Source organism: Thyridium curvatum (assembly GCF_004353045.1).
Source record: "Thyridium curvatum strain D216 chromosome Unknown NODE_65_length_251728_cov_83.732616, whole genome shotgun sequence".
NCBI classification, from domain to species: domain Eukaryota; kingdom Fungi; phylum Ascomycota; class Sordariomycetes; order Thyridiales; family Thyridiaceae; genus Thyridium; species Thyridium curvatum.
In genome coordinates, this window is record NW_022156820.1 from 183,465 (window position 1) to 205,494 (window position 22,030).

General features: G+C 59.1%; 7 protein-coding genes across 7 annotated transcripts; 2 read left to right on the plus strand and 5 right to left on the minus strand.

Moving 5' to 3' along the window:
- Positions 1-1,812: 1,812 nt before the first annotated feature.
- Positions 1,813-3,072, minus strand: E0L32_009214 (uncharacterized protein; the record flags this gene model as incomplete). The annotated part of the gene is made up of 5 exons (XM_031144154.1): positions 1,813-2,010; positions 2,074-2,214; positions 2,292-2,717; positions 2,785-2,943; positions 3,007-3,072. 5 exons carry the CDS (start codon positions 3,070-3,072, stop codon positions 1,813-1,815), a joined length of 990 nt encoding a protein of 329 aa, XP_030991324.1.
- An 831-nt stretch (positions 3,073-3,903) lies between these two features.
- Positions 3,904-5,844, minus strand: E0L32_009215 (uncharacterized protein; the record flags this gene model as incomplete). The annotated part of the gene is made up of 3 exons (XM_031144156.1): positions 3,904-4,207; positions 4,304-5,534; positions 5,655-5,844. The coding sequence occupies 3 exons, from the start codon at positions 5,842-5,844 to the stop codon at positions 3,904-3,906; spliced, it is 1,725 nt and encodes a 574-aa protein (XP_030991325.1).
- A 1,689-nt stretch (positions 5,845-7,533) lies between these two features.
- Positions 7,534-8,193, minus strand: E0L32_009216 (uncharacterized protein; the record flags this gene model as incomplete). The annotated part of the gene is made up of 2 exons (XM_031144157.1): positions 7,534-7,978; positions 8,045-8,193. 2 exons carry the CDS (start codon positions 8,191-8,193, stop codon positions 7,534-7,536), a joined length of 594 nt encoding a protein of 197 aa, XP_030991326.1.
- A 652-nt stretch (positions 8,194-8,845) lies between these two features.
- On the plus strand, positions 8,846-9,793 carry E0L32_009217 (uncharacterized protein; the record flags this gene model as incomplete). The annotated part of the gene is made up of 1 exon (XM_031144158.1): positions 8,846-9,793. One exon carries the CDS (start codon positions 8,846-8,848, stop codon positions 9,791-9,793), a length of 948 nt encoding a protein of 315 aa, XP_030991327.1.
- A 1,012-nt stretch (positions 9,794-10,805) lies between these two features.
- E0L32_009218 (uncharacterized protein) lies at positions 10,806-11,968 on the plus strand (the record flags this gene model as incomplete). Its single annotated transcript, XM_031144159.1, has 2 exons — positions 10,806-11,333; positions 11,408-11,968. The coding sequence occupies 2 exons, from the start codon at positions 10,806-10,808 to the stop codon at positions 11,966-11,968; spliced, it is 1,089 nt and encodes a 362-aa protein (XP_030991328.1).
- Positions 11,969-12,851: 883 nt separating this feature from the next.
- E0L32_009219 (uncharacterized protein) lies at positions 12,852-14,149 on the minus strand (the record flags this gene model as incomplete). Its single annotated transcript, XM_031144160.1, has 4 exons — positions 12,852-13,228; positions 13,330-13,711; positions 13,774-13,969; positions 14,037-14,149. 4 exons carry the CDS (start codon positions 14,147-14,149, stop codon positions 12,852-12,854), a joined length of 1,068 nt encoding a protein of 355 aa, XP_030991329.1.
- Positions 14,150-17,726: 3,577 nt separating this feature from the next.
- Positions 17,727-20,647, minus strand: E0L32_009220 (uncharacterized protein; the record flags this gene model as incomplete). The annotated part of the gene is made up of 2 exons (XM_031144161.1): positions 17,727-19,955; positions 20,024-20,647. The coding sequence occupies 2 exons, from the start codon at positions 20,645-20,647 to the stop codon at positions 17,727-17,729; spliced, it is 2,853 nt and encodes a 950-aa protein (XP_030991330.1).
- Positions 20,648-22,030: the final 1,383 nt, after the last annotated feature.

The window sequence follows — 22,030 nt, forward strand, 5'->3', positions numbered from 1 at the left end:
TTCGGATGGCGTGTGGGATGTAAATGCCGTAGTGATACCGGCCAGTACGGGCGCGAAAGGGGATGACAAGTCAGGCCCAGACAAGGCAGGTGAAGACACAACGAGGGCCTCGCAATTATGTTGCATACACTGAAGGAACATGCCGGGACAGTCAACTGGGGCCTCAGGGCAACGACTGGACGAGAATGGAATGGCTCGGGGGGGGGGGGTAAATCAAAGACCCAGAAACGTCGAATCACCTAGACAGGCGCTATGTCATATCCAAGCAAGAGCACATCTGCCATCGCTGCCAGACCCCAGCTTCCGGCTACAGGGAGAGAGAGAGACGACCTTTGGCAGCATGACGGGTAGTTGACGCCACTGGGCGGATTACCTAGAGCGGCATGGCTCCCGGTCCTGCAAGGGTGAGGTGGAGGATGGGCCCCAGGGGGGCTCAACTTTACTTGCCCGGAACGTCTGGCCAGGACGCGGCGACGTTGGATCGAACGTGCTTCTGGAAGCGAGGCTTGGTTGCGATTGGCGCACCCAAGCGAGAAGCCCGTCGACAGCCCGTTTCCAAGACAGACGCCGCTCCCTTGGCTAGGCTAGAGCCCTTCACTAGCTAGCTCGAATGGCTTGTCAAAAGCACGAGAATAGGTGTGTGATGAAGACGGCGGCGGCGCCCACGTGCTTCCCCGGCATCAATCATCACAGAAGCTGGATGTTCTGCCCAATTTCGGCTCTCGGTGCCCTGGCATGAGTCCGCGCCGCTGCCCGCCTGACAGACTTCGTAAACGAGACATTCTTCCCACGGAGTAGGTTGATGGATTGCCATCCATGGGTGGCGACGCGTTGCTTGTGGAAGAGGTCTCGAGTGGAGCCGTAGTGCCACCGAGGAAATGGGTGAAGAGAGCAAGGGCAAGCGAGTCGGGAACTACTTGATTGGCCGGTTCTTAGCGAGTCCGCTCTCTCAGCACCCTCACCCTCCCTTTCTCTACACCGGACAGCATCTGCAGCCAGAATCACCAGTGTCAACAAGGCATGGCGGCTCAACCGCATTCTTCAGACTTCAATGCGCCCTCTTTCGGCTCTGGCTGATGCTTGACGGCTCGCTTGTCGCTACATGATACAGGCCTAGTGAGCGGAATCACTAGGTCTCGTGGGCCTATGCATGGCATTGCCCACGGACGACCACTGGCCAAGGTGATTAGTTACTGTCTACAACCTGAAGAACACTCGCGGCGAGCCTGTCGTCTTCAGCCTTGCAAACACGCTGGAGAAAAGTACAGTGGGTGGCGGGAGCATCTCCTCGAGTGTGGTGACATCAGCTCCTGTCTTCCTTTGCGACCGGCCCTCGTGGACGAATTCTAGGTTTGAGAAGGATGTACGTCTCTTGCGCCGCTTGCTCAAGGTACTCAGTCAATCGATGCCACCGCGCCTGGGTGGAAATGGACGGAGGAGGAGGCGGTCGTGTCGCCAAACTCGAAAGACCCTGCGACGTTGATACCCCTGCCGTCTTGATCTTCGCAACAGGGATCGGCCCTGGCCATCTTTCGTCAAATTTATCGCAATAAGGCTTAGCGCCACCAGCCTCCCGCGTCGTTGTTTTAGCATCTTAATTTACTTTTTGATGTTGGTGGAGTACCTGAACGCTGACGGGCAGGTCCCATAATAAATACTGTAGTCTTGACTTGCGCTTGGTTCACGCATGTTGGCCAACGCTTCTTTGGCGACTTGGGGCGGGTTGACTGTCAACCTGTACAAGTACAGTACCGTCATTTGCTTTCCTCGTCTTAGGATGTGTTGACAATAGAACTGTGGCCCCAAAAGCAGTCAAGCCGCGTCGTCCGCTGTCGCAGTGCTTTGCGCGATTCCTCCCTTCGAAGGGTCCTCGTTGCTGCTGGCACCCCCTTTGGGGTCGCCTCTTGGGGGTTGGCGACTCTTTGCGCCTTGGTTGGAGATCTCGGTCAGATTATACCGTTTCAGCTGCTCCCAGTCACTGCCCTCGACAACGCTCATTCCGCAAACCGACTGTAGGCCCGGTCAGATCCCGGACCAGTGCCTTCCAGCAGGTAGGAGGATAAAGTGACATACCTGGTAAATTTCCACCATGATGATTTTGTCTGGGGCCCCCAGGTTCACCTTGTGGCGGTCGTCGATCATGCCGGCGATCGTCTTGATGACCTGGTCTCGACTCAAAGTGTTGTGACTTCGCGTAGTGGGTCGGATGCCATACTAGGTAGTTCTCGATCAGTGGTCTCCTCGGTGCCAGGCCGCGCCGAGTTGGCTGGTCGGTCGCTTGGTTCACATACCGTGCAGAACTGCGTGTCGTCTGCCACCTCGGCCGGGACTCCGTCCTGCCCCTTCAGCACGAACGTGCCCGGCAGCACCTTTCTGCAGATATCTTCCAGGCCTTTCTCGCTCGCCTTGACCACATGGCTCACGGGGGTCAGCCTGTTGATGTAGCGGGTTTTACCCGGCGCTCCTGGCCCTGCTGCTTTGGCCTCGAGGCATATCTGCCTCACAAAGTGAACTGGCTCCACCGGCGGCCTGGTCTTGGTGAAGAGCAGGCACTCGAGACTCAGCCGGACCGGTAGAAATACCCGTTCCGCCTTTTGGGCGCCGGTGGGGTTCAGCGAGCTGATCTCCTTCTTGATGGACGCCTCGATATCCTGAGCGTCGTCCTCTTCGTCGGAGTCGTGCCCAGGCGGCTTGATACCGTACATCTTCTCGGCGTGCTTGGGTCATTGTCAGCGGAGGCCCGGTGGCCGGGGCGAGTGCCGGGTCCAGGGGCCGCTCTCTCACCTCTTCAAAGAGCATCTGCAGCTCCCGGGCTGCCTTGGCTTCCATGCCGCGAGCACAGGTCGCCCAGATGCCCACATCTCCAACCTCGATATTGCCGCGCTGGACGGTCAGCGCTTTCTGCCTCTGATGCGGCGTCTGCCACCTTCCGGCATTGCCTCCCTTGGACGCAGTCAGTATGCCATGCAGGTGGCGACAGGCTCATGTCGAAGGCGTCAAGCTCACCTTCTTCTTCTTGGCCTGGCCTCCATCGCCCGTGGGTGGGGCCTTGCGCTTGTTTGCGTCGGCCATGATCGCGGACAGCAGGCTCTAGAAAGGCTAATCTGAAAGATCCCAACTAGATGGAAGATCCTTGTTCAGATCGATCCGAGAGCACACGGGGTGATGTAGTAAACTCACTGAGAACTCACTCAGTTCAGTGTATGCTTCTGCTTTTTCAAGCTAGGTACCGAGTCCTCCTACAGCGCCAGCAATTCGCCAATCACGTGGCGGCACGCCCCCCACAATAATGCCTTGATCGGAAACTTGATCAGAAACTCCAGCGACCTCCAGCGCTGTTGTCTCCAATTACTCCAGCTACCTACTTCCAGTGCCACTCTCCGAGGAAGAGAATAATATACAGGTAAAGCAAAGCACCTCGGGTAAGGCAACGTATGGAATGGTGACTGAGAGGCCGGCCATGGCTTTGGTCGCAGGTGCCGAGGGAATCAAAGTCTGGCTCCTTGGAAAGTAATTATGTTACATTATGTTACATGTTGGTCCCATCTCACAGCATTGCTGGCGTGGCGCCGGAATATGTAACTCTGTGCTATAGCCGCAACAGAGTTGAGAGCCTTCTATTCTTATGCAAAAAGGACAGGAGCCCCGGCTCGGATGAGCAAAGATGTTCGTTCTATTTCTTTTTCGTCCGCCGCCTCCTAAGTAAAGACTCCTCTATGCTAGCCTGCCTGGCTGCCTCCATACCACGACACCTACAGTCTATTATGTACTTACACACAGAGAGAGAGCCTTTCATGATTTCATTACGCCATTACGCGGGTCCCTGCCCGGTTTTCATATACGCACAAAGTGTAAGGAAGCAATGCCCAAACGCCCCCGACGCCCTTCTCTGCGGCCTCGCGTCTACTCGGCCTTTGCGTTGTTCTTGGCGCTGGCCTCGGCCGTCATCACCAGAGCTCTCGGCGCATCTTCCTTGGGCATGTAGAGCTCGACAAACTGGAGGCACTTGGCCGCGTTGAATTCGGCGTCGGTGAGGAGCTTGTTGAGCTCGTCCTTGGTCTTGACCTGGAACTTCTTGGCCGTCTGCTCGGTGCCGCCAAACACCGTCACGAGCTCCTTGAACTGCCACTGGACGATGTCGTTGTACTCGGCGTCCATGCCGTGGATGAACCGTTCGATGGTGTACCCATCGTTGCAGAGGACGAAACTGTACCCACACAAACTCCGCGTTAGCCGGGGTAATCCGTTCGAGATGATCCGCAGGGGGGGGAGGACGGGGGGGAAGGACTATGCGGTGACTCACATGATGGGGTTCAGCTTGTGCCTGATCATGGTGCTCAACTCTTGGGCCGTCAGCTGGAAAGAGCCATCGCCCACAAAGAGGATGGTGCGGCGGTTCTTCTTCAAGTCCTTGACGGCAAGGGCAGCTCCCTGGCAGGCCCCCACGGACCAGCCGATACTGCCCCACAGCACTTGGCTCAGCGCCGTGACGTTGCTTGGGAACTTGGTATCCCAGATTCCAAAGTTGGACGTGCCCGTCTCGGTGACGACGACATCCTCTTCCCGGAGGAACTCGCCCACTCTGGGCCACAGCCACGCCTGCGTGATGGTCTGCGAGCCGTCGTTGTTGGCCGCGACCTCGTTGGTGACGCTGGGGCCCGGCACGACCGACAGCTTGGCCGTGTCGACGCGGTCGATGATCTTGCGGAGCACGCCGCGCATGGTCACGCCGGGGTACTCGGAGTATCTGACGACACAATGCGTGCTGTGGAAGTTGATCACCTTGAGTTGAGAGGTGCGGTAGGTGAAGCCGGACGTGTTGAAGTCGCTCTTGAGCCCGCCGATGGACAGGATGAGATCCGAGTTCTCGACGCGCTCCGAGACATCTGCGTGCGAGCCGCTGCCGGCATACACGCCCGCGTAGGTCTCGTGCGACTCGTTGACGGCGCCCTTGCCCATGGGAGTCACGAAGACGGGCAGCCTGGTTTTCTCGATCAGGTCGTGGACTTCGGGCAGGACGCGGTGGCGGATAGCGCAGGCGTCGACGAGGATGATGGGGTTCTTGGCCTCGTGCAGGTACCTGAGGACGACGTCGACGACGTAGTCTTCGCGCTCGGCATCGTTGACGGGGTCGCGGAGGTCGATGGGCTTCCGGAGCCGCTCGCCCTCAACCTTCTTCTGGACCATGTCGGTGGGCAGCATGATGTAGACGGGCCGGCTGCGGACCCAGCATTGCCGCAGCGTGTAGTCGATCTGGTTGGCGATCTCGGTCGGGTCGTTCAGCTTGGCGATGGCGCACGAGATCTCGGCGTTCATGTTGGCAAAGACGTTGAAATCGCCATTGCCGAGCGTGTGATGCAGCAGCATGGAGTTGCGCTGCGAGACGGTCGACGGGCACCCCACGATGTGCACGACGGGGACGTGTTCGGCGAAGGCGCCGGCCACGCCGTTGATAGCCGACAGCTCGCCGACGCCAAACGTCGTGATCATGGCCGAAATGCCCTTGACACGGGCGTAGCCATCGGCAGCGTAGGCTGGGTAGGTTCCCCCAAGTACGTTAGCCACCAGCGACACTCCCTGTCACCGTTTCGCGAGACCGGCAGCGCCGGCTCGGAGACCGGCAGCGCCGGCTCGCGACAGCAGAGAGCACTCACCTGCATTGAGCTCGTTGACGCTGCCTACCCAGGTGAGGCCGGCCTTTGGTAGGTAGTCTAGCGCAACGAGGTTGTAGTCACCGGGCAGGCCATGGACGGACCGGACGCCGATCTGGTGCAGCCTGGTGAAGAGGTATTCGGCGACGTCGACGGGTTGTCTCAAGCCCTGCAGTTGCGGCGTACTAGTCATGGTTGAGGGTTGGTGTATGTCTGGAATGGCAATTAAGCTGGCAAGACAGTGTGTCTGGCAAGTTTGGAGAGGGGATTGGAGAGAGTCAGACCGAGCCGAACGGAAGGGAAAGGCTGGACTGTTTATAAAGGAGCTCAGGACTAAGGTAGCTGGGTAGGTAGCTATCTCTGCACGAGCTTCTCGCGTGGCCAGGGAAGAGCGAGTCCAGGTAAACTCTAAAAAAAAAAAGGTAAAAAAACACACACATAGGCAGGGCATGCAAGCAAGCAAGCAAACGAAGCAACACGTTGCTGGAGCAGGAGACGCCGGGCAGTAGGGCCGATACAGCTGTGCTATCTACGGCTTGCTCCTCTTTTTCTTGTTATCGTTACCCTCTGTGACCTGTATCATTTGCAAATGGGAAGATATGACAAGCAAAGCCGGTGCCGGTGCCGGCCCCAGTCTCGGAGGCAGCTGTTGGGCCAGCTGGCCAGGCAAGTCCATGGAGGGCAGAACGTGGGCGGAACTATGTACGGTGTCTTGGGTGTCGTGGGTGGGCATCATCAACTCGATGACGATCACGCCACCAGTTTTCGACCGAGTAAGCTTGCATGGACGGGCAACGACCAGGCCAGGGCGGGACCCACAGTGCTGCTTTGCTCTCGTCTCGGGAGAAGGAAAGAGAAAGAGGAGAATAAAAAAAAAAAAACACGCATGTCTGCGAAATTATGGGGAACGGGAGGCGGCTCTTGGGGAGAACTTGCATCCATGGATGCAAGCGCTGGCACAGATGGGTGGCTTGTGAGACGTAGCGGTGATGTAATGTGGGATCGGAGAGGGATTTGGGAGATGGCAAATCAGGAGATTGAGGAACCAGCCAGCCAGAGCTAGCCCGGAGGCATGGAATTTCCTGATGAATACGCATCTCTCGGATCTAGCGCCACTAGGGACCCCCCATGCCTGCCCTGGAGGGGCGGCCTGGAGCTTCTAGTGCCAGTCTGATACAAAGTACAGACCTCAACTCGTCTCTAGGGCTACTTAGGACTCAGTCCAGCCTGGGAGGATGCCCGCCGTTGCCGTACTGGTTCAGGGCTCCATCGAACTGGAGAGACAAAGATCGGATTATCTCTCTGGGACGCTCGTGAGATCATATGCAAACAAACAACTAGTTAGAGCACAGTACACCAACGGAGGATGTCTGAGGGTTGGTACCGGGAGCGCCGTGAACCAATCCCAGTGCCATCTCCCGATCTCCGAGGGATCGACGACAATGCGCCGATCTCCGGCACCAACGACGGGCGGGCCAAGCCTTTTTGTGGGAGGGAAGAAAGCGGAACAGGCCCGACTTTCTGATCAACAGTTGGATATGTATCCTTGTACAAGGAGACTGCAAGCAATAGGGAATTATGTTTCCCCCCTCCTCGTTTTTCATTTGTTTTCCTTTTTCTTGAAAATAGAAGGGGAAAAAAGGAGAAGAGATCTTTCTATGCCTCTATGCAACCGATGCGACCCATTAACTAGAGTACATACCAGTGGTCTGTAACGCCCAAAACGCCTCGTGAGTCGGATGCAGCTTGCGCGGCTGCGACAAATGCTTGGAGGTGGCATAGCCCTCCGTCTAGGATAGGTGGTGATGATATAGGACAACTGAGAAGTATGCGCCGCGGAGAGACGAGGCTCGAGAGGGAGACACACGCTCTCTTCCTCTCTCTAATCGCACCTCCCGTCCTTCCAGCCCGTGCGCCATCGCTGCTCCCACAGCCCGCAGTCAAAGATGGGCTTGCCCAGTTTCTTGTTGACATCGTTGTGTGCATCGCACAGCCACTTGCCAAACTCTCCCCGGCTGCCCGCGCGAACCGGGTCCCGCCGCAAGTAGGCCTGGAAGTCTTCGGCGCAGACCCAGCAAGGATACAGCCGTGAGAACAAGCCCATGAACTGCTTGATGTCGGACTGCTGGCCGGCCGACGGCGTCTCGGGGTACTGCGCCGCGATCGTGTGGAGGAGGGTCCAGGAGCTACGGCCTAGAGTCTCGACGTCGGCTGGGCAGTCTGCCGGCGGGCCCCGTGCCGCTACAGGCTCTGTCGCGGTGCCCGTTTTGGCCTGGAGCGCCTTGCTTTGGGAGGTGAATGCGGCGAACGAGTTGCATGATCGGCATCTAGAGAGTGTCCTCGTTAGCTAGGGGAGCGGAGAGAGCCTCAATTGTCGCGCCGGTCGGACTCACGGCTTCCCGTCTGGCCCCAGGATAAGAGGCCTCGCGTGCTGCTTCGGTGCTGGAGCTGCGGCTGCCTTGGTTGCGGCGGCCGCGGCGTCGGAACTCGCCACAGGCGCCCCGGGCGCAGCTTTGGAATCGTCTGCTATGCTCACCGCCATGCCTCTTGGTCTCTTGAAGAATGCGCGCCGGTTAAGAGGGCGATGGGAGGAGAGGAAACACCCATCAAGGTGATATCCAGGACTTCTGGCGCCAAGAACCACAGTGGATGAGAGCACGCCCTCCATTATTTGTCAGCGCCCAGCACCTGGCGGCCAGCGGACCCCCAATGTCGCTTAGCGTCCCTGAGGACTACTTGTAGGTACCTAGGTAGGTATGGATGGGTCGAGCCTCAGGTGCCTCCAGGGCTGCTGCAAGTTGCCCACTGTAGGTAGGAACCTCCCCGGCCACTGGGAATGATTCCGAATCCAGGAGTGGGCCTCGGGGCGACCACATGATGCTTCTCACTCACTCCGTTTCCGACCTACCTTGCTTCTACCAAGTACAAGTACTAAGAGCCAGCTCCGTACCACCACACACACACAGACACACACACACACAGACACACACACACACAGAATCCCCAAGCTGCGCGGTGTGTCGGTTGCGCCTGTATGCTTTGGGCGAGGCTGAGTCGCACCGAAAGGCGTCAGTTCCACCAGCTCTGTGCCCCTCGATGGAGGACTCGGTTGGCAAAGACCGCTCCATACCGCCTGCAGTCACGCGCGCAACCTCTTGAACATCATTCGCGTGTTGCCAACTGCGAATCATTCGATGGCGGCCCCAGGGGTCGATGCCTCAGCGGGCAGGATACCCGTGCTCTTGCTCAAGACCAGATCCAGCCCCAGCGATGCCTACGAGGAGCTCTTCTCGTCACGGCATAACGGCTTGCACTTCGAGCCCATCTTTGTGCCTGTACTCGAGCACAAGTTCCGCGACACAGAGATGAAGCTTGTCGCCGGCTTGTTGCAGAGAGGTGAGATGGGGAAGGGCCCCGAGTGCACGTATGGCGGCATGGTCTTCACTTCGCAGCGAGCCGTCGAGGCCTTTGCAAAGCTCGTGCGCGAGACGCCGGCCGACGCGCCGTGCCGACACGCACTGGCCGAGGTGCCCGTCTATAGCGTCGGCCCGGCCACCACGAGGGCCCTCAGGGCCGTGATGCAGGAACCCTCCCTCCAGATCTTTGGCGAGGAGACGGGCAACGGAGAGGCACTCGCTCCCTTCATCATGCAGCACTACGGCCAGTGGTACGAGGACAGGGTGCCGAAGCCCCCGCTACTGTTCCTGGTTGGCGAGCAGAGGCGAGACGTCATCCCCAGGACGCTCATGAGCGAGTCCCTCCCCGAGCTCGACAGAATACGGGTCGACGAGACTGTCATCTACGGCACGGGGGTCATGGAGTCGTTCAAGGACGACTTTGAGCAGGCTCTGAGCGCCACCCGCGACCGCAGCATGAGATGGGTCGTGGTCTTCTCGCCGACGGGGTGCGACAGCATGCTACAGCGCATGGGGCTACTGGACTCCGCAACGGGTGAGGCCAGGTCGAGGAGGGCCCAGGGCCTGGAGTCTACCCTGATCGCTGCCATAGGGCCGACGACACGAAAGCACCTCCATTCATTTGGGTTCGAGCCCGAGGTCTGCGCCGAGCAGCCGAGCCCGGAGGGTGTGTGGAATGGCATCACCAGGCATATGGCAGGCTTGGAGGCGCACGGGGCGGAGTGAGCATGCTTGATGCTTGGCAAGATCCCATACACGCAAGCAGAGCAGACACGATGCGCACCGGGGCTGGTGCGTATGTGTGACTCGTAGGTAGGGGGGAGAAGGGGGGAGAAGGGGGGAGAGTACCCTTCGTCAGAGGCTCGAACCCTCAGAGAGATGGATACTACCATATATGGACACTAGAGAGAGGTATTGAGTCACTCTGCAGAAGTAAAAGTACAATACACACGAAATTCCTCTTTCGATGGGACACGACAGAGTCGTTCCTTGCAGTGCTGGGTTGATTTGACCAAGACCTCATACAGGCCTCTCTAGTACAAGTAGTTCTCAGCACGGGTAACTAATTCTTGACTACCTAGTACCTACCTAGGTAGGTACTTGTACCTAAGTTAGGTACCCAAGGGCCAAACTCTTTGGGGCATTTATTACCCCGCCACCTTTTTACCAAACCAAGCATGCCACGCCAGCGAGAGAAGAACAACCCACACCAGAGGAGAGGAAAAGACAAACCTCCCAGTTGTGAATGTGTCTACACCTACCTACCTAAGATATCTTCCTACCTCGTAGTTAGATCCTTCATCCTGCATCATATCGATTGGAACCCCCACCCCTCAACACCCCCCTCAACCGGCTGATGCACCACGCACTTCCGGCACAGTCGTCCCACCCTCGATCCGGGTCCCGCGTCCCAAGCTTCATGCATCTTCCTTGCCTCTCCGGCCCCCCTTGGAGCCTTGTCAGGCCGCCGAGTCATCCCCAATACTAACCAGCGAGCAAGCACGTCCGTCGCCATCCGATTCGTCTTCACGCTCGCGTGCTCTGCGAGCAAGCCCTTCGACTCGCCTCTTCGCTGCCCGTCCAAGCCCGTCCTCCAACTACGGAGTTACGTCAGAGGCGCCTAAGTGGGTACCTCGTCGATGTGACAGGCAGCCTGTGTGCTGATCACCGACCGCCGTCTATTGCCAAGACCACGTTTCGCACGACAGCGACTACGTTGCGGACAAGCACAACAACAATGAGCCGACACCACAGCCGTACGCCCTCCGGCCACGACTCCCTCTCTTCCCCACCCGAATCTGGCGTAGTCACGCCCTCTTCGCCCTCTGCGAGCTCCTCCTTCATCTCGAGCTCCATCTACGGTGCCTTTGGCGGGCTCATACGACGCTTCTCGTCTGACCCCGCCGGGAACATGGTGCCCTCGACTTCAAACTCGCACCTGGCCCACGGCAACGACGGTGTCGCCGGCGTCTTCACCCCGCCCATCAACAGGACCGCCTCGCCGATGCAGCCGCCTCCTCTGGACCCCGTCGTCCTCCTGGGCTTCCACCAAGACACACCCGCCACGGCGAGGTTGCTATCGGCGCCCGTCGCCGAGGAGATCCGCATCATGGTGCCCGAGAGACTGCGCATCGAGGAGGACTGGCACCTGGTGTATAGCCTGGACCAGGATGGGGCGAGCCTGGCGACCCTCTATGAGAAGTGTGGCGTTTACAAGGGCAAGAGGGGCGGGTTTGTCCTCGTAGTCAGAGATGACGAGGGAGGGGTGAGTCTCTGCATATCGGGCCACCGCATGGCCAACAGGACCCCCATTTCCCCTACTAACAGCCTGCCTTGCAGACTTTTGGAGCGTACCTTTCCGAGGCGCCGCATATATCACCGCACTACTTTGGCACGGGCGAGTGCTTCCTCTGGCGCGCCTCGTTGATGGCTGGCCTGCCGCCACCTCCGTCCGCTGACACGGCCGACCTGGCCGTCCGGTCAACAACGATTGCAGCCTCGACGCCGGCCCTTGTTCCCGATCTAGAGCCAGCGCCCCTCGTAGATGTGTCTCGCTCCACACCAGCCCTCGCCGTCTCTGCCGCCGACAGCGGATCGGACCGTCACCATGCCCACCAAGAGCAACAGCAGCAGCAGTCGCCGCCGCCGCCGCCCTCGCCGTCAATACGTTTCAAGGCCTTCCCTTATAGCGGCGTCAACGAGTACTATGCTTACTGCGAGCAGCACTGGCTCAGCGTCGGTGCTGGCGACGGCAAGTACGGGCTGTGGCTCGACGACGGACTGGAGCGCGGCGTCAGCTCTACCTGCCTCACGTTTGGCAACGAGCCGCTAAGCGACCAGGGCGAGAAGTTTGGCGTGTTGGGCGTCGAGGTCTGGGTCATTGGTGCCAAGGACCGCTGAGATGACCACGGTCCTGGCGACACCATCCCCAAGCCTCGAGAGACCACAAAGGAGCCTCGACCGTAGCGTGCGTCCTTGCTGGTCGAGGACCATGGCAGATGGCTGGCCTCTCCCGACTAGTACAAACGCCAACTTGGCCTTTAATTCCCCGGGTTATCATTCCTGTCCGTGACAGAGCGCCCGCTTAAGAGCTTGCCCGAGGGCCTCGAGAGGCATGCCTTGCTCCAGACACTCGTCCAAGGCAAGAGCCGCGGGCAGCCGAAAAGGGATGTATGCCAGAGGGGGCGGGAAGGGACGTGTTGTTCTGCAAGCCTCGCGGACGCATAGCTCGTCCCCATCCATCTCAGTTGGAACTGTGTGGCGCCATCACACCCTTGCTCTTCCTGTGCATAAGAGGACAGCGCCTCGCGGGCGCCCTTCGCACGGCGGGATCACAATATACGGCGCCTCGTCATTGGAGGGAGCATCGTCGGGCGACTTGGCATAGCTTCTAGCAGTCAAAACGACACTTCATACTGTCCCAGATATGCTCATGTGCTTTCATTTCAATAGATATAGACCATCAAGGTTGTTTCCCATGATACCCTACTACAGAGATTGACCAGGAAAATGCCGTTGAGCCAGCCCTCCTGCTAGAGGACCTACAATTATTGGGGCCGGCGTCCCAACAACCTCGACTCTTGTCGCGTCGTATGACCGCTATCGGGCCGTTCTCCTCGGGGCCCAAGTTCAGCGCCTCCCAGCACTTCACAGGCGCAGCCCCTCTTCGTGACCATGTCCTCTCCCCACTCCCGAACACGGGCTCTGCGTCGTCTTGCATACGGATCGTCGTCACACCTTTGCGTCTCACCTCCACTACGCTGGACCAGAAATGTGCACACATCTATCGCATGATCTCGTCATAAATCAGCCGCTTCAGCTGCTCCTTGCTCAGGTTGTCCTTGTGCTTGTCAAAGTCGAAGAACTCCTCGGGGATGGGCGGCGCGGTAGGCTCGTCCTCCGGGTCGTGATACGGTTCGAGATACGGGTGCTTCAAGGCCTCCTCGACGGTAATGCGCTTCACGGGGTTGAAGGCAAGGAGCTTCTCGAGAAGATCCAGCGCCAGGTCCGATGTCTTGGGGAAGAGGGTCCGGAAGGGGACCTTCTTCTTGAAGGGCAGAGAGCGAATGTATTCCCGGGCGCGGCGCGACTTGATACCATAGTAGTCCTCCATGGTCGGCGTACCGAGCACGTCGAGAATCAGCGTCAATTGGTGATGGTCTGCACACACAAAGGTCAGCACGTCAATCCATGCGGGCCACTCCTTGGACAAGCCCTCGCAGGCCCGTCCATGACGTCCGAGGAGGAGGTGAGCAGCTTACAGTCTTTGCCGGGGAAGAGAGGTTTGCCGCTGAGCATCTCGGCCAGGATGCAGCCGACAGACCAGACGTCGATGGCCTTGGTGTATTCCTTGAAGGTCAACATGATCTCGGGGGCGCGGTACCAGCGGGTGGCGACGTATTCCGTCATGAAGCCAGAATTGTCCTCTTGCGAGGCGGCGGAGCGGGCAAGGCCGAAATCGCACACCTTGAGATCGCAGTTGGCGTTGAGCAGCAGGTTGGAGGGCTTTAAGTCTCGGTGGAGAACGTTGGCAGAGTGCATCGCCTTGAGGGCGCGCAGGGTCTGGTAGATAAAGTACTGGCAGTGGTCATCCGATAGGTCCTGCGTGCGGATGACTCGGTGCATATCGGTCTCCATGAGTTCCTTGAAATGCCGTTTAGTACAGGGTCGCACGGGGCAATTGGGGGGCGGGAATATGGCTGTACCTGAATGAGATAGACCTCGTTGAAGGTCTCATAGCTGCGGGGCTTCTGGATGTCGAGGATCGAGATGATATTCTCGTGGTTGAAGTACCGGAGGAGCTTCATCTCGCGCAGGGTCCGTAGGCAAAACATGGAGTGATCAAAAGGCGTGATCTTCTTGATGGCCACCTTTTGGCCAGAAGGCTTGTGTATCGCAGAGCTAGACGACGCACGGCATCAGTACACAGGTGCGAGCTGCTGCGGGAGGAAGGGGAGGGGCGACTCACCAGACAACGCCATATGCACCTTCACCGACGACATCCTGGATGTCGTATTGCTCGCTGACATTGAACGAGATCTTGCGCGAACCCTGGGGGTTCGGGGGATTTGATCGAGACATGCTGACCGAGCTACAGGCCGGCAAGGTTTAGAGGAGGAGATGGGCTGGCTAAAGGTTGGCAACGGGACTGGCGGGCCCCCACGGCGTATTAGTACTCTTTGCCTGCGCTTGCCGCGCAGTCGGGCGGGCTGGGGGCATGAGTGTATGGGAGTGACGAACCCGATGTGGCCGTGCGGAGCAGCCCAAGATCTTCGCGTGGGATACGTTGGATCGCCGAGATCTAGCAGTACGGCTGCGCCGGCTGTTGAACACCGACAACAGATCTTGCGAGAGCCTGTACCCGGCGAATGACGAAGCGGGGAGCAAGTGCGCCTGGCTGTGCGCGCTCAGAAACAAAGAAGCACTGGGGTACTCGGCCGAGTGTTGAAGTAGTGGGGACGAGCGCACGTCGACTTGGTTGCGAATCTGGCCGGCGTCAAGCTGCTGGGGGTAAGGATCTTGCTTGGAAGAATTCGAGGCGGGAAGCGTCCGGCGAGGGCCTAGAAGCTGGAGAATAGAAGCACTAGAGGCGATCTATCCGTGTCAGCTTCGAACGTCTGGTTGTGGTTGCAGACAGAGGGCAAAAACAAGGAAGGAAGAAAAGACAGGTTCAAGCGGATGCGAACGCGTGAGCTGTGTTGGACAAGAGGTTCTGGTGTGCTCTAGTGGCCCAACGGAACCTGGTTCCCTTGCGGGCAGGATGCCGCCTTGTCCCTGTATGTACTCGGTCGGAGCGCCGGGGTGGGAAGAGGGTGCACGAGGGGCCTGTCGCACCTCACTCGAGAGTTCAGACGATGGCCGTTGTTGCGGCATGGGCCTTGGCAGAGGCCGATGAAGCTTCGAGAAGGCAGGGTCGGAGGCCAGATTGCGAAACTCATCCACCCCGGTTTTGAAGCTGGCGGACGTGTGTCACGGCGCCAAGCTCAGACGCAGCGACCCGGACGCACCAAGGGTGGCTCGAGCGACCGCTTCTCCGAGGGTAATTGTAGATGGGTAGGCAGTAGAAGCTAGGGGAAGAGGGCTCTTGGGCACATTGGGCACAGCGGTATCTGAAGTTCGGCAGCGGAGCTTGCCTGTATGATCTTCATGGAGAGGAGGGGTTCGGCGGACGGGCGGTGGGGTCGATAGGGAGGCCAAAGGACCGGAACCTCTGACAGTGTGCACTAACCTAAGGGGCTGTCGCAGGTTCGATCAGACTGGACCAAAAAGGCCAGATGCCGGCTCTGTAGTTCGCTCTGTGCTTCGCTCTGTGCTTCGCACACCAGGTAGAGCGCAGGTCGCAGGATCTGGGATCTGGGACCACGGTCGGTTGCTAGAGGAAAAGAATCATGTGCGGACGTCTGGGAGCGGAGGGGGGTGCAGGATGCAAGATGCAGAACGAGAGAAAGGGGAGAGGGGAGAAAGGGCAATTTTGAGAAGCAGAGAGGGGAGAGAGAGAGAAAGGGAGAGCGGGGTGTGGGTAGGTTAGTTAGAGGTGCTGTCGTCTCAAAGAAGCACGGTAACCCGCCCAGGCGCGGCGGGGCCCGCTGGCTGGAACAGGACGGATCGATCAAGGGTCCGTCCCACGGGTCGGTCCCCTCCATCACCTCCTACCTCCTAGTTCAAGTACCTAGATCAAGTACCTAGGTAGCTACTTGTACAAGTAAAGTAGGCACTCCAACACCACCTTGGTCGCTGTACTTGAAGCACAGGTAGTACTTTCGCGCCAACAGACAGCCTCTTCCCATATTCCCAGGGGTGACTGGTGATAGGTATCCCCTCCGCTCCTCTCAACTCCATTCTCTTCCTGCCGAGAAGGAACTTCCCCCCCCCCCCCCCCTCGTATCGGTGTGGAATACAGCAGCATGAGGTCGGATGAAAGAGGTCTGATACCTAAAGTACCTACTCCGTACCCAAGGTAACCATTCGGCCCTGCTGTCTGGTGGTTTCCCACTACCTGTATTGCCTCGGTTTCGGTCACGGAGACCGCATATCGAATACCGCACTTATCACCTCTTGTCCAAGAACCCAAGAGAGCCAGAAGCGATGGGGACCACCCACTCCTGCCCTGCTGTTTCTCCTACTCCTGGATCTTCCTCTCTTCACTCGGTACAAGTAGTGACAGAGTTACTTCGTACGCCATGCACCCACCCTTCTCCGGCTCTCTCTCACTCTCAGGGGTTGTTAGAGCAGCCGCCGTGATCAATGTTTAGTTAGCGGTGCGACATCATTTAACAGAATCCGGTACCAACCCAGTAGCCACTAATAATGAATGGCTGCAAGTACTTGTAGTTTCGATTGCGGCTGGGAGCTTTAAACGTTGGCTCCCGTTAGGGCGCTCCCCCCTCGTGCCTCTCGCCTCCAGAATAAAACAGAAAGGGAGTCCAGTGGGGTGGAGTGTTTCCAGTCTGGACCAGCCCCAGGGTCACAGGCTCACAGCGGGGTCACGTCCGCCGCACCGTCGTCCACTCAGCGGTGGAAAGATCAGAGTCGCCTCCGACCTGGACATGGGATCGGATGATGGCTCCAGCTCCTCAAGCCAGCACAAGCGCTGTTTTAGGGAGTAACCTGAAACTCTGATGGCCGCCCCCCTCCCCAACAACGCAACGGCCCGCCTACAAGAGAGAAGTCAGCGTCGTACTGACGCACGGGGATCGCTACTTACTCCGTAACTACCTGAGGATCATGAGTGAGGCACCTACGCCCACTCTCCCGGCTGGTAAACACTGTTTGCCCCACAGTCTCTACCTACTAAGTACCTAGGTAGGTACCTATGTAGGTTAGGTAGTCAAGTAGCCTTCCTGACGCCCTTGAGCATATGGACTAGAACCTGTTGACAACCAGAGCTGGCCCGTCCCCTTGATTCCTACCAAGCCAAACAGCCTTGAGTAGTAGGCACATGCGATCTAACTCCGTGCACTCATCTGCCTGTGCTGCAGCCATCCATGCATGTCAAAATGTCAAACCAGGCGCTACTTGTAGAGTTAGCCGCCCGGGACCACATGGCGCGTGTTTCAGTCACATCCGACGCCCGTTTCATTACCGGTTAGTGGTTAGCAGGCCCCCTTTTGGCGGCCGGCATGGGACAGGGGGGGGGCTGTGCCAAAAATAGCAATTTGCTCTTGGGACGACGGGCCTCAAGAGTCAAGACTGACAAGCGACACAACTAGCACAATGCTCAGCGATGATCTGTGCTTCCATGGACCAAAGCAGTTAGGTACGTTGGTCCTCGGCGGCAAAAGGTGACCGAGCACCTGTCATTACCCTGGCAGCCTGGGTTGGGAACGTACGGCAAAGTAGATAACTACCATTCATTGGCTGCGCAGCAGTGTGAAGCCCTCGCTCATGTCAGAGGCAAACTTGAATTTCGAAAATACAACCGCAAGGCCCAACTGGATGGATCTATATACCCACTACCTACCACAACGCTTTTGCTTCTTCAGCCCGATAGCCCCCGCCCCCCTGATAAGCACGCCCCCAACACACATACCGCGCGCCACGCTCGACTGGACACCACATGTTCGCTCATCGGTTTTACTGGACGACCTGGCGCACTTCTTGTCAGCATCGGCAACACAGAGGGCCATCGGAGCGCGCAGGAGCACCCAACGACCGACTCTCAACGTGAACTGACCTTTTCTCGCAGGCTGCCCATCCATTGCTGGAAGCTCATGCCCTGATCTGCCCTGTCCTCCACCAATAGGGTCTGCGCCCACAGCTTGAGGCTCGGCTCCCCATCTTCTCTGACAATGTAGAGGTGCGGCAGGATAATGCTGCCCACGCCCTTGGACTTGTGGTCCCTGCTCTTCTGGATGACGGCGCGTACCCGCTCGTTGAAGTCGTTGTCGAGCTCGGGCACGCTCCCCTTGCCCACGCGGAGCTGTGCCCGGTCCGACACGCCAAAGACGTCCGCGAGCAGCTGCGGCACCGCGTCCCTGCCGACCCAGAGGAACTGGGTCTGCCCGTCGTCGATGAGATACAGGCCATACGAGACCAGCTTTTCCGACGACAGGTTGACCGGGAGCGGCAGCGCAATCTGGCTGGTCTCCGAGTCCGGGATGCCGGCATTGTCCGGCATGTCGTGCAGCGAATAGAGCCGCGGGTAGATGTACTGCATCAGGAGAGGCAGGGGCAGGGTAGACAGCTGGCAGAGGCCGGCGGACCGGAGATCCGAGGGGATCTGCGCCGACTTTCGGAGGCCGACGTTCTTGATCAGGCCGAGGAAGAGGACGGGCAGGCCGCGCAGGTTCGACGGGAACTGCAGGCCGTGGCCCATGCTCCCGCCGGCGAGCTCCTTCTTGAAGGTCTGGAGCAGCTCGGTGATCTTGCTCTGGAGGCTGTCGCGCGCCGACTCGAGGCCGTTGCTGAGGGCCCTCTCGACCGCCTTGTGGCTAAAGTAGGTGGCGATGGCACACTGGTCGGCCGACGCGTACACGTCGGCCAGGTTGGTCGTCGTGGGCAGCGCCAGGGTCATGACCCTGATGCGACGCTCCCCGTTGCACGTGGTGTGCAGCACGGCGGTCTGCATGCAGACGATGTTCTTCTGCAGGTTCTCGTCGATCGCCACCTCGACCACGTAGCACTGGTCGCGAGGGAAGGCGGGGAAGGCGCACAGGTCGGAACTCCGGTTGAAAAAGTTGCCGTAGAAGGTGCTCATGCGCAGCCCCGTCGTGGCGCGGACACGCAGGACGGCCTCGAGGCCAATCTCGGACGACAGGTAGTCGCTAAACTCGGAGGCGAACTTGATGGCGTCCTCGGGCCGGCCGGCGTTCCAGCCCGGGTAGAACCACGTCTGCCCGCCCGTGTACCTGGGGAGGTTGCTGAGGGAGGCGACGTCCTGGTACTGCGACGAAAAGAGGAACATGTCGATGGAGACCTGGTTCTTGGAGCACTCGACGGCGAAGCTCTTGTAGAAGCTGTTGGCCGTCTGCAGCAGGCCGCTCTCCTTGGAGGTGCCCAGCAGCTTCTTGTCCTCCCTCATGTCCAGCTTGCCGTAGCCCATGTTGGGCAGGGAGGCGCTGAGGACGCAGATCTTGCCACCCAGGGGCGAGATGAGCTTGTGGCCGGCCCGCAGTGCGGATCCCATGCAGGAGCCGCTGTTCTGGTTGTTGACAAACATCTCGGGCAGCTTGGTCAGGAAGTTTTCGATGCTCTGCCTGGACTCGGTCAAGGGGACCAGGAGCTCTTGCGGCACGGGCAGGAAGGGCTCGTCCAGGTCGCTGACGACGAGCATGGTCGTCTCGGCGTTCTCCTCCTCGTCCTTGGGGATGGCAAAGTAGTGCAGGCTCGAGTCGACGGCGATGAACCCGACCCTCGTGCGCCGGTCGGCGTTGGGTATCCTGTTGAGGCTGTCGAGGATGGTGCGCGCGCTGGTGGCGAGCAGGCCCGTGGACACGGCGGCGTAGCTGACGTCAAAGAGGAAGAGGTAGACCAGGGGCTGCGGCGGGCGGACCATGTACTCCTGGGGCGCGACAAACTCGACCACGGCGTGGTTCAGCTCGTGCCTCTGCCACCTGTCGACGCTCTTTTGCGCAGCCGCGTCCCAGTCGAAGGCCTGCGGGACGTCGTTGGTGAGGTTGCACATGTTGCAGCGCCACCGGTGGCCATGGTCGAGGAAGGTCACGTAGGGGTTGATATAGGAACGACACCTCCGGCAGCGGGAGATGACTTGGTCCTGCACGATGGGGACCGGGTCGTCCAGGTCGTGCAGCGCGGCGTACGGCTGGATCACCAGGGCGAAGGGCAGCTTGGACTTTTTGAGGAGACTATGCGATGTAGGCACAGCATTCAGCGTAGAGCGAACATATTTAGGAGGGCAGTTGGCGTCCGGCGAAGGTGTGACACTCGACTGCGGGTTCCCCAGCAAGGGTTAGCAATCCGCGATCCTCGTAGAAGCGCGTGGATCTGGAAACTCACATTTGGGGGCAGCATGATAGGCGGCGGTGGCAGGTCAAGCTCGGAAACATTGAAGGGCTGGTTCAAGAGGTCGGTCGGATAGAGCTGGTTCAGAGGGCCGACACGAGCCTGCTGCGGCTGCTGCGGCTGCTGAGGAGGCGGCGCCTGGCCGGGGCCCAGATTCATGGCGCCCATGCCAGCGGTGACGCCGCCGAGGCCTGGTGTGAGAGGAGCCGGGCTGCCGGGGTAGCCGTAGGCGTCCGGGGCCTGGTAGCCGGGGCCGGGGGCGGGCGAAGGCACCCCGGGCTGAGGCGCGCCGTAGGGCTGGGAAGGGTAGCCGGGCTGCGGCGCCTGCTGTGCCGGGTAACCTCCATACTCGGCGGCGGGGGGCTGAGGAGCGCCGTACTGGGCTCCAAACGGGGCGCCGCCTTGAGCCTGTCCACCGACGCCGGCATTTGCTCCGCTTCCGACGTCGAACGCGCCTGCCGCGTAGGCCCTCTTCTTCTTCTTGTCGTGATGAGCCTGGACCTGCGGGGGAGGCGAGGGCTGGGCATCGTAGGCCTGCTGGTCAGGGTAGGGGCTCTGCTGGCCGTAGGGCTGGCCCTGGTCTTGGGGCTGGCCATAGCCTTCGCCTGGCGCAGACATTGTTGCAAGCGGACAGGGGATTCGGGGTCGCGGTGCAAAGGTCACTTGTCGCGGCGTCGACCGCGGGGTTGGGGTGGGCGAGCTGGTGACCAGAGTGAGCCGCGAATATTATATAAGGGAATGAACAGGTGGCCTGATTTTGGGTTCCAACGTAGCCCAGTGTGCGTGTCGATGAGGCTCTGGACCACAATGGCTGGATCCGTCAACCTGGCGGTGCTGGGAGTGATGCTCGGGGTGGAGGACAGGCTGGCCTGAGCTAAACCTCGGGTGCAGTCAACGACGGACGGGAGGGCGGTGAACGAGGCGTTGCGTGTGTCGAGTGGTGCTCGCCACAAGGCCAAACAGGCAGGAAGAAACCCAGGCAGCTAACGACGAGGTCGGCGACAAGACTCTGGGTGCACAGTCGAGCTCCAGAGGGGGGGGGGGAAGGGGGATGGTGATAGGAGAGGGTTAGGTAGGTAGGAGATGGCGAGGACGGTGGTGAGCGGTGGAGTCTTGCCAGTTAATCGTGCTGCCGTGTGCATCATACCGCAGGAGAATGTACGGAGTAAACCAATGGCAACAGCATTGGGGATTTTTCACCTCCAAAAAGAGCTGCAGCAGTGCAGCGCAGCGCTACCTCCACTACCTAACTACCTATACCTAGGTGGAGGTAGGTACCTGAGGTTGGTACTGAGCCCACCCAGCCAGCACTGTGCAGGCAGTGGCACCCCACTGTAGTGCCTGCTGTAGGTACCTCCCTACCTTAATCCAGCCTACCTACCTCCAAGCACCAAGGCCCCGAATTGGCCCGTGCACGACGAGATTTCGTGGGTTCCACCGGGCCACCGCACAGTTTCAATTTCTAATTAGTTAGTTACTTGCTTGTCCTTGTACGATGGCTGGAGCTCGGGAGGACCTCCACCAGCTTTGATTAGCGCTGTTCAATGTTGCCCACCTGCGCAAGTTCATTCAGGATTCAACAAGCACAATAGCAGCGCGAGCAGGTGGCTAACGTTGGTTCCACTGGCCTTACCTTGGGTCCCTTACGGAGTACTTGTAGTTACGTGGAGGTAAACTACCTACCTAGTAGGTACCCAGCTCGAGGTGGCCAGGTGCCGAACCAACCCCCCCTCCCTCACCTCCCTCCATTATTCCCAATCCACATGCAATGCAGCCAGAGCTGAATGGCCGACCCTCTGGTTTCAGCTCCTTCAAGTGGTAGAGAGAAAGAAAAAAAATAGCTGTGGCCCCCGCCGCTGCCTGCTTTACTTACCTATTACTTGCATTACATGTGCATTTTGGTCCCCTCTGGAAATCAACTCTTGGTCAACAAAGCCCTTTGGACCTGCTCGATCCTCTCTTAGTTTTCCTACCTCAATCGCCATCATCATTTGATCGCCC